The sequence below is a fragment of the Nicotiana attenuata genome, chromosome 6 (assembly GCF_001879085.1).
Source record: "Nicotiana attenuata strain UT chromosome 6, NIATTr2, whole genome shotgun sequence".
Classification (NCBI taxonomy): domain Eukaryota; kingdom Viridiplantae; phylum Streptophyta; class Magnoliopsida; order Solanales; family Solanaceae; genus Nicotiana; species Nicotiana attenuata.
The window spans coordinates 38,178,435-38,190,156 of NC_031994.1; the positions used below are offsets into that span (position 1 = coordinate 38,178,435).

At 36.7% G+C, this 11,722-nt stretch overlaps 1 protein-coding gene across 1 annotated transcript; it reads right to left on the reverse strand.

Annotated features, from left to right (window-relative positions):
* LOC109226852 (auxin response factor 9-like) lies at nt 3,578-8,223 on the reverse strand. Its single transcript, XM_019391742.1, has 14 exons — nt 7,678-8,223; nt 7,471-7,580; nt 7,136-7,231; nt 6,891-6,950; nt 6,648-6,800; nt 6,475-6,559; nt 6,306-6,396; nt 5,808-5,972; nt 5,569-5,682; nt 5,386-5,458; nt 5,148-5,301; nt 4,520-5,055; nt 4,225-4,412; nt 3,578-4,112 (listed from the first exon to the last, which is right to left on the reverse strand). The coding sequence occupies exons 1-14, from the start codon at nt 7,730-7,732 to the stop codon at nt 3,998-4,000; spliced, it is 1,995 nt and encodes a 664-aa protein (XP_019247287.1). The 5' UTR covers nt 7,733-8,223; the 3' UTR covers nt 3,578-3,997.

Genomic DNA, 11,722 nt, shown 5'->3' on the forward strand with positions numbered 1-11,722 from the left:
GCAGGTGGCGGATAGAGATTCCGCGGTCGGCCAGCTCCGTATACTTTATCAACATGAGAAAAAGCTTGTATGTATAAGGAGAGAGCTCGGCCGGGCAGATGTTGTAATAACGGCAGAACTCCTCCGCTAACGGAGGAAGGAGAAGAGAATAGCCCACCCGAAATGGGTACGCATAAAATGCGCAGTACCCAGGACGGCGAACGTGGACCACATCGTCCTCGGCGGGGAACCAGGTCAATATGAGCAGAGATGTTGTATTTAGCCCTGAGCTCGGAAAGATGACCCGTTTCCATTTCGGATTCGCCGGCTCAGGCTCGTCAAGGGGAGGCTTCGAAAAATCAAGCATGGCCTTATCACCACGAGGAACGATCCCCTCCACTATAGGGAAACTATCATCTTCAGCAGTCATGACCTCCCCCTCAGGAGGAACTGGCATGGCCACTGACACCGAGTTCGGGCTAAGAATTTCTTCAGAGTTAGATGACGCACTAGCCATTTGTGTATTTATGTGTGAGCAAGGAGTTTGAAAACGAAGAATAAGCAACGATGACAAAACAAGAAGTTGCAGAAAGCATGAAAGGAAGCAAGAGAAGGAGATGAATCGCATTCGAAAATCCGAAAGTACAAAGTTCTTAATGAGGAGGTTTTCACCCTTTTTATAAGAAAATATCGGCGCAAAAGTCTAGAAAAATAACCACCAAATTCACGAGAATTGAAGCAACAGAGACGCGGTAAACAAGGCAGCGCATCGGGAAGATGCGCAATCATGACGCGTGAAATGGTGACGTCACTCTGATCCCTCATCATTGAGCACAATCTTCAAAGCGCCGCCCCTTACCTGGGCTAGTACAATCGTCACTCGGCATTTAGACCGGATCTCTCAAAACTATGGCTGGCGAAGTCCGCTCACCGAGGTCGACCTGAAGGACAACCTCGGCAAGTCGAGGGATTAACTATATGGGCCAAAATCCGATCTAAGAAGTCTAGTATAAAAAGACTATCGTGAAGACCGTAACTTACCATGGTTGCCTCGGCCGATTACGACTAGGGAGAACCTTTGGAGAGTTCGTTAAGGACCACCTCTTTCTATTGATATTGACTTGATGTGATGCTCTCTTCTCTCGCCCGTAAACCATAGGAAACATCCGCAGCAGACATCTTCAAAAAAGTTGGTTGGAGTTGCTCGTTCCCATTTTCCGTTTGGGCAGTTGGTCATCGAGGACAAGCATAACAGGCCATGCTTGAGAGTCGATTAGGCCAAGGTCATGCTTCTGAAGCAACGTTAACGAGCCGAGCAGCCAAGGTTCTAGTCGAGCATTCGAATTGGCCAGAAACGGCTAGTTAGTAACAGGATATTTTTTAGGAATATTCTGTAGAATATTCCCTGTACTTGTACTTTTAGTAAGTAAGGGATATGTCCCATATAAATAGGGATAGTGAGAGAGAGAGAAGGGGATTGGATTTTGATAAGTTCTCTCTAGAGAAGTTGACTCTCAAATAGTTATAAACATCATCTTTAGACAAAATTGGATTAACTGTTGATTCCAAACTTTTCCACATCAGATCTGATAAAGTGCTTGATATACTCACGTTTGGTTATTATATATCCTTGTCAGAGAGAGAATTATCCACCTCATTGAATATTAGGGTAAATTATTCTCTCTATTTACACTTATTGCCATTTGTCACATTTATTGTTTTACCCTCTTCCCCTCATTCATTCATAGCAATATTATCAAACACCTCATTAAATATAGGGGTACAACTATTCATCAAACTCGGATCTAGAGTTTATTATATTTAACTAGAATTTACCCATTATCATTTATTTAATTAGTTTAGCAAAAAGGGGCTTTCACACTTTTTGGTCAAACAATTTGGCGACATCTGTGGGGTTTTTATAGTTAAAATTTTAGTTTCTCCTAGATCTAAGAGGAAAAGCGCACAAAACTTTGCAAAATCTCGTATATCCTTGTTTGCACAAAACCTAACATGACAGGCAATGGAGAAGAAAAGAGAAAAGCAGTAGCTGACATCACTACCAACCTCCTCCACACCATCAACGAAACGAGAAACGAGGACATCACGCCGAACGCATCTCCTCGGCTAAGTAGCTCGTCCACTCTCCCTGGAAGCATCACAACTTCACACGGCAGGAGAGCCTCTACGTCCACAGTGGAGGAGGCACCACCCCCAATGAAAAGACTATTCGAGGCATGGCTGACTAGTACACTAACCAACATTCTCGACAAGCCAGTTGGAAGGCCGAATAGAGAAGGCGAAGAAGCTCGCGTAACGCCAACCCCCAACGAACAGCTCGCTACCGCCCTAACAGGTATCACTGACAATATTAATGGTGCAGGCAATGATGCCCTCACGTCCATATTGAGAAAAATGTAAGAGATGGAGAACGAGAACAAGTTGCTCCATGAGCAGATGAAAGAACATCGGGAAAGGGTAGATAAGATACCAGGCGCCCCAAAACTTCTGCCGAAAAGGGACGCCGGCCGGTTCGTATAGCAACCATACAGCGATGAGGCAGCACCGCACGCCATACCCAAAACCTTCAAAATGCCGCCATATCTAAAAATATACGACGGCATGACGGACCCGAGGGCCACGTGACCCACTATGTCACAGCAGTAAAGGGCAATGACCTCACCAAAGAACAAGTGTCATCCAAAGTTTGGTGAAACCCTCACCGGGGGAGCCCTAACTTGGTATTCACAGCTACATGCACGTTCAATTGAAACATTCGAGGAAATGGCCGATAAGTTCGTAACAGCACATGCTCAAAAAAGGCGGAGGCGAGAGTGACCGACATATTCGCCATCAAACAATCACCCGGAGAGGGACTTAGAGACTTCCTCGCCCGATTCAACCGGGTGCGGATGATCTTGCCAAATGTATTTGAAGGAATGGCAGTGGCGGCCTTCCAGAACGTGTTAAATAAAAACGGCTCAAGGGCGACCAAAAAGCTATTAAGTCGCCTTATGAAATATCCCCCTACAACTTGGGACGAGATACACAATGCTTATTGCGCCGAAGTCCGAGCCGACGAGGATGATCTAAATGGGCCAATTCAACGGTTAACTTCGGTACAAGCCGAATCCAAAGTGAGACTGGGCTTAATAGTATCATGTTTAAAATGGGCTGAAATTTTTTACCTCAATCCTATCAAACTAACGGGCTGGGTTGGGTCAGCCTTGTGGGTCGGGCCCATTTGATGGCATGTACAATCTAGTGTGGCCCGTTAATGGTTCATTATTTTTTAGCTGATATATATAGATTATGGACTGGTTCAGAGGCGAATTTAGGATTTAAACTTTATGGGTTCAATATGTGAGTGTTTTAGCATTGAAGGCATTATATTTTTAAAATTATGGGTATAGCTACTATTTGTTTCAATATTAATGAATTTTTACATATAAATTATGCTCTGCATCAAAAGTACTGTGTTCAGATGAACCCGGTACTATAAGACTAGATACGCCCCTATACGGATTATGTATCATACACATATTATACATATACCAGCTATTTGTTAATTTCTTATTAATAATTACTTACAGAAAGGTTAGACACATCAAGCAATTTCCACTATCTCATTTCATCAAGTTGAAGCAGAATAACAGGATAATGCATTGTGATACAGAATGCTTGACTTCTTACAATGACACATGAATATTTACATAATACATAGAACACTAAAAAAACAACCAGACTCCCCCATTAGAAATACCATTAACTATTCACAACTCCTAATACTATTCCTATACTAGTTGATTCCTACTACAACCAGTTAAATTACTTGGCTGCTCTCAAAACCGAGCATGAAGTAGCTAAAACCTCGATGATCTTACAACCACGACTCGTTCCAACAACCTAACATGAAAGAATGAAAAGGGAGTTTTACGTCGTGCTATGTTAACACCCATTTTGCTTTAGAAGCGATATTTGGAGACTCAAGTCGAAGAGATGAAAAATATGATTCAACTTAGAAAGCAATCGCTCCATTGTCTGCACACGATAGAAGTTTGTTTCCTGCACTCCAATTTTTGATATCTTGACTGGAAACAATGAAAATCCTCCTCACCACATTGCAAAATTCTCTGCAGTTTAGTAATTGAGCAAATAGTATTAAGATATGGAAGAAGCAGACATCTTATATATTGGTTATATATTTCAGTCTTGAATTGCCAAAGGGAAAAGAAGAGAACTTACAGCCATGGATGATCACCCATAAGCATCATATCTCCTTCGTCATCTGTAAAAACGATCTCCCATTTATTTCGTGGGTGAAGCTCTCCTTGTATTTCAAACATCTCCTCGAGTTCCTTTATAAGCTCATTATATCCTTTCAGTGTGGTTAAATCCACTGCACGACCCACAGCTACCCCTTGCATTTGAACCTTCTCCAGTAATTCCACAAGCAAAAGTGTTTTGAGTTTTAATAATATGTTTCAAAGACTAATAAATTTGTAACACTACAATTTTCTGCTGCCTTTTGATTTATTACCTTGGTGCGACTCCGGGTGGAACAGTTATGCTTGCTTTGAACCTCTTTTAGGAGTAACTGCAACTGGCCTTGCTTTTGATCTTTGAAATCAATTGAAAGACCAGAGATTTGATCTGAATCACCAGCAGGCACTGTGTTTGGAGATGCTCTCTCGGCGGAGACATTAGAAATATTGGCTGGTTTTGGCAGTGGTGCCTCGGTAGTGCTGCTTAAGGTACTTTTCAAGTCAATACCGAATAATCTACAGGTTGTGATGGTATCACATTTTCTCTCATCGGTAGGACTAAGAATCGGCTGATTAGTCCCTTTACTGAATTGCGAGGACAAAATGCTTGGAAAACCAGACCAAGCTGAAGCACTTTTACTGTCTTCTGTCTCATCCACAAGCATACTTGAAGTATTTAAATGAGGAAGCCGCCAACCACAACCACCGTCTGTATGAGACGTTAGCGTACTGCTGTTGATGCCAGTGGTGTTAAATTGAGGCGAGTCAATGGAAGGATTCCAAACCGCTGATGCAATTGAGGATGCAGGTTCTAGCAGGAAAAAGGCAAACTAATTAAGAAAACGAAAATTAAATAAACAAACACAAGTAAAACACCATGCTGTTAAGAATTTTTGTTATAACCTGGAATTTTCGTTTCAATATGTGGTCGATGCCTTTTATTCTTCCCTGCCATTGGCGGGACAAGTGGATTTGGAACGGAAGCCACAAAAGGTTCTATTTCCCATGGAGAAACTCTGTCGGGGCGTGAAATGGATGCTGGCTCGTCCCATTGAACCTGGAATGGAGGGAATAAATGATGATTACCAACCGAACCTAATAAATATTGCTGAACCTAAATAATTAACCAAATTATCTAAACCTTCAATGATCGCCATGTAGAATCTTTCCACTGTGAGGAAAGATCTTCAATCCCAACTATAGTGCCTGAAAATCTGAGAAATAATACAGGAATAGCCCAAGAAAATCGCGATACAGGTCAGTACTAAGGAGTTGGCGAATAAACATCTAAGTCAAAGAATTGTTGACATTTATATCTCACTACCTTCTCTCAGGACTTTCTTCTCCTTCAAACTGCATCTTAAATCGCATGCCAACTGAAAATCCATGCTTAACAGTCTCTAAGTATTTGTTGAGGCCTATGATAAACTGACTGGTTCTGAAATGTTTCGTCACAGAAGAAAAATTTAAAGAACATATGAAAGATTTAGTATGTTCTCTGGCAGTGAAAATTCTCTACTTTGCACAAGGATGGAAAATTGAAAGGAAATGTATGTGACAAACCTCGGCTTATAGTAAACAACAAACAAGGTCTGGGTTGTAACAGCATGAGACGCTGTAGCTAGGACTCCTAGGTGCATGCTCTGACTTGATATCACCGATGATGGCATCGAGCTCTGCTGGCGAGCAAGCCGTCTAACACCAACTCGTAGTTCTCCATTCTCACCCCTAGAACCAGCATATCCACAGAATATAATTATTATGAACAAATCAACACTAACTGTTCTAGAGATATGTCATGCATCAGCGGAGGCAGAAGCCGAGCTACAGGTTTGGCCGAACCCAGTAGCCTTTACTCAAACAGTATATTTGTGTTAAGAAATTCAATATATATGTACAAATATAAAATTAAAAACCTAGATATTAGCACTTGAAGTCATCGTTTTAAAACCAGAACACATAAAGTTAAAATCTTGGCTCTGCCTCTGATGTCATGCAATGGTCATGGAAATTTATGCAATTAAATATCACACTCGTAGAACCAGGACTAGAGAGAGATACCTCAAGAATACAAAAGAATCCCCAGCAACTAATCGCTTTGAAGAAACAAAGGTACTCCACCCTGTGGTAAGTAAATGTCTCCGAGGTTGGCCTGTTAATTATAACATCAAGGGTGAGTTTTTGATCCTTGCAATGAAATGTTGCTATCTCCTTGTTCCAAAAGAAATACCTCTAAATATATGTTTAAAGTGCCACTCGGTGCCATGAAGGTCTTTAGCGATCAATTCCTGTGTTGGAGTCTGCTGGTTCATGTCCTAACAAAGGCAACAGCAAGAGAGCTAATGCATCAATTTGTCAAAGACAAACTGTAGCCGATATATGACAAGATCAGCTAATATTTACCAGGGGTGGAAGACATTCATTAGCATGTTTCCTAAGAACAGAAAATCCGCCATGAGTGCTCGTATCCGATGCAGTCAAAACTTTGCAGAAGGAATGAACTTTAGGCCTCTGAGGCTCGGGCGGGCATGGATCTTGACTAGTCGGCTCGGCTTGCTAAATTCAATTACAGCCAAATTGAGTTGAATACTACAACATACAACATAAATTTCCAAAGAATGAAAAGTGGTTCTTTTAACTTCTTACTTCGGCTGCTTCGGGCATCAAAGTAATTTGAGCATAGACCTCATCAGTATCTTGCTCAGCCTACAACAATTTCGTCGAAAAATCACTCATCAAATTTGTTTCATCAAAAAAAAAATGGTTGAAATACATTAAATCATTAATATGTCACTGTTTGGATGAAATACAACAATCTAAGTAAATATGGTGATAAAAATACAGTAAAAGTAAATATCTTTAAATATCAAAAAAAGGAAAGAGCAACATACCAGGAGCTGAGTGTGAATAACACGACAGAGGATCTTTGGTTTAAGATTGAATGATGGAATTCTCAGATTCAATTCCTGATTCATTGATGCTTCCAACTATCCAAACAAAAAATAAAAAAGGTAGGACAAAAAAGTAAAGACACAATTTTTACAATCCCCATAAGTAGTAAAAACCCAAAATAGATACTCAAAAAGAGAAAAATCCAATAATTGACACCAAAATTAACTCCATAAATCCAAACCAAGAACTTAACTTTAAATCAAACATATAGACCTAAAACAGAAAAAAACCCAAAAATTATACTAAAAATTAAAATTTTAAAAAAAAAACGTACTTGCTCCATGTGACCTTGTGGGAAATAGTAAACTCTTTCTCCATCTTTTGGTACATCCACTAATGGACCTGCACACAACTTCCATAACTCTTGGTACAGATCATCTTTACCTGAAACATTTTCACAAAAAAAATTAAAAAAAAAAGGTCCAAAATTCTCAAATTACAATTCAAACACTATAAAAAAAAACAAATTAAAAAATCAAACCTTTAGCTGAAAAATTGGTCTGCTGATGAGACTGATAACACCCATTATTCTCCATAATTCAATCAAGAAAGCTAAACAAAATGAGACCCAAAATTCTGAATCAAGAAACTAACACAAAGAACATCCCAAAAACTGGCTAAATTCACCACCGCTTTATAACAACAGAGTTAAAGTGTATAGTACTTGAGAAAAATAAATGCAAATAATAGTACTACTACTACTACTGCAACAGAGGAAGAGGGAGCAGGCAGCTAATAATTTTCTTTTCTTTTTTTGAGTGAGGTGAAAAAAATGGGGGGAGAGAGACTGAGAGAGAAATGGAGAAAACGCCGTTACAGAGTACAGAAAAAACAGCTAAATATATGGCTTGATTTGTTGCTTTCTATCGCCTACTGCAGAGAACGTGCTTGTCTCCTTTTTTCATCTGTGTAGTGTGAGGGAGCAGAGCCTTAGACAAATTGGGGTTGGTTGGTTGGTTTGTAACGCTTGCTTCGACTCACTTTTAACTATGGTTAGTTTCTAACTATAGAATCCGATTGTAGGGTATGAATTGGATCTTTTCACTCCTAACTATAAATATTTTAGATTCAAGAACAACAATAATAAGGACCGTTTGCTCATAGATTTTGCCAAAATAAATTTGGATTTTATTTGACAAACACATATTTAGTTATAGATTTTGCCTACATTTTAACAAAATCCCAAAATTAGCTTATTTTAGCCAAAATATCACTATTACATTTTTTAAAAATTGCCCCAAACTTTTGTATTTTATAAAAGAGCCCACCATTTATTATTTTGTAATAATGTTACTTCGTCTTCTCGGTCATCTGATGGTGTATCATCTAGTTCATTATAAAAATGATAATTTTATACCAAATTCATTTATGTTCAGGACTATGGTTTGCGATAATATAATGAATGTTATTGATAATGAAACTGTTGGGTATTTGTGATGGTTTTTAGAACTTGTGGGCATAAGTCATGTTTCATGTTTTTTTAAAATAAATTTGGGAAATATGTTTTGAAAACTGATGTCCAAACATACTTTCATCTTCAAACCAAACTTTACCCAAATTAAATTATTCAAAATAAATTTGGGAATCTATGGCCAAACGCTAGCTAAGACAAAGGGGGTTGGTTGGTTGGTTTGTAACGCTTGCTTCGACTCACTTTTAACTATGGTTAGTTTCTAACTATGTCATCAGATTATTGTCATGGATTGTTATGTAATGAATAGAACCTTTCGTTCTTAGATGTCTCGAATTTGAACCTGAAAATATATGATAAGGGAATGTTTCTGTGGGAGGTATATTCTTAAAGATACTATTTAGAGATTAGTCAGTACTTATTTTGTTCTTTTTGAACTAATAATTTCAACTTCAGACAATTCAAAATATTTTTAGCGTAAAAAATTAAATTGGAAAACTGAAATTCAGGGCACACTAGCTAATTCCTAAATAACAGCTCTTTAGAATGGCTACCTAATATCATTTCTACACGTTTTTTCTCATAACAAGCGTTGTCGTCATACGACTTATAGCTTGTTTGGTCATGTTGTAAAAATGAGCTTATTTTGAAAAGTGTTTTTCCTCAAAAGTATTATTGGTAAGAAATAGTTTATGTTTGACTATTTAATTTGAGAAACACTTTTGAATAGCAATTAGTGTTTGACCAAACTTTTAAAAAATACTTATAAGTGTATTTTACTCAAAAGTATTTTTACAAAAATATTTTTGGAGAGAAGATATTTTTTCTGCTTTCCAAAACTTCTTCTACTTCTACTTAAAAGCATTATTTTTCTCCAAAAGACTTGGCCAAACACTTTAATTTAAAAAAATCAAGAAAAATTCTTTTGACCTCGAAAAAACTTGACCAAACAGGCTATTAGTTGGGTCTCAATATAGGTACATCAAGTAAAAATTATAAAAATATATTTTAAAAACTGTGGGACCAGGTTGTCTGGATGACGACAGATTTTGACGGAAAAGTAGAGCAATTGAGACTGTACTTTAAGGTTTGTTACTAACGGCGGTAATGTACCGGCCTGCTAATTATGAAATATTGGCTATTTTTTGGCTTTTTATTTATATTTAATTATTTGCATAGTTGGTTAGTTCACTATGAACGAAAACAAATTACCTTTACCCGTACTGTTTTATTTGTTTATATTTTTATTAATTTAGTCATAGCAAATGAAACATTTTTTCTAGAATTTTCTATCAATTGTTTTTCAATACTACAATGATACATTTATATTAAACTATTTAAAATCTTAATATTCAAATTAATTTGTTTTCTTCAAATTTGACATTATTGTTCCCATTACAATGTTGATTAAATGAAATCTTAAAAAGAAGCATAAAGATTATCAAAGTTTGTTACTTAAAGATGTATAAAAACTTTAAAAGTTTATTACTTAAAGTAGTGAATATTTGTCATTCTTTAGAGACCTAAAGTAAAATCACTAACGATAGTAATGGGATAAATATGATTCTTTAATTCTTAATACGAGATTTCAATTTTGAGCTTAAAAATTGAAAAATATTACTTCTTTCGTTCACTTTTACTTTTTCAGTATACTAAAATATTTTTTCATTTTTGCTTATCCACTATACTAAATCAAGAGATAGACAAATTTTTTTTTCTACTTTACCCTTATCATTAACTACTCATTTTTCAAATCATTTTTTAGGACTTTTGGAAATGTTCTCATTATTATGAAATATAATTAATTTTTTTTAAAAGGAAAGCAAAATTACTAATGAATAATTAATAGTGAAGGGAGAAAATAATAAAGAATTTTTTTTTTATTTAATGAATTTTACACGAATAAAGTCGAATCAATCGGACCTCAATAAATACTTGAATATAATATTAAAAGAAAAATGAGAAAGACATAAAGTAGGTATTAAATAGGGGGTGTAAATATAGTAACGGAGGGTAGGAGAAAAGTGAAGTGGGCGTTAAGTTAAATGAGCGTACCCTCTCATACTAATTGTCTGCTTCGCGGCAGGCAACAGGGTTGGCTCATCTATACCCGGCACACATTTATCCTCCTTTTCTTTACGCGCCATAATTTCCTTTTTTTTATATTTATTTTAGGTAGTAGAGTATTTCCTTTTTAATACTACTAGTATATTTTTCGTGGATTTTAATGGTCATTTTTTTGGCCTGTTGGTGGGTGGTGGTATTTTTGACCAACAGGTGACCTCATCTCCCTCTTAATTACTGTCTCTGCCACTATACCATTTTTGTGGGCTCCACTCTCAACACGTGACAACTGTTTTTTAGTTGCCAACTCTTTTTCCCAAGTGTGTAGTTGCATTGAGACCTAAATAGCCAAGCTTCTAAAATGAGCTTGTATTCGGTTAATTAATTAAAAATAATAAGTAATTTGTATTCTGCTAATTAATTTAAAAAATACTTTTAAGTAATAATTAGTATTTGGCCAAACTTTTAAAAATTATTTCTAAGTTTATTTTTCTTAAAAGTGCTTCTTATAATTGGAGATAAAGTTATTTTTTTCAGCTTCTCAAAAAACTATTTTTCCTTCTCCTCAAACACACTTTTTTCCTTCTAAAAGCTTGGCCAAACACCTCAATTTTTAGAAAATAGCATTTTTGGCCAAAAGAAAAAAAACTTGGCCAAACAGGCTATAAATGTAGATTCGTACTGAACAATTTCATACTAAGAGGTTAAATGTTGCCAAACAAAGACGACTTTATACTCAGGCTCGAATCCGAAACCAATAGTTAAGGATAAAAGTACTTATCACTCTACCACGACCCTTGTTAATCGTTACTGTAGTTTCTACCCACGTTGTTCTTACAAGTTATAAGTACATACTTCACTTTTTTGTGAGTTGTTATTTTCCTGATATGAAATTGAATTAAATAAAATAATTAATGAGAATTCATATAACTTGATTCAACATAATTGGGAAATAAGTGCAATAGTTGTTGTACCAAAATGGAGTAACAAACCTGCTAGCGCAAGGACTTTAGAAATAGTTTTTTAATCATATCATATAGTATTACTTTCT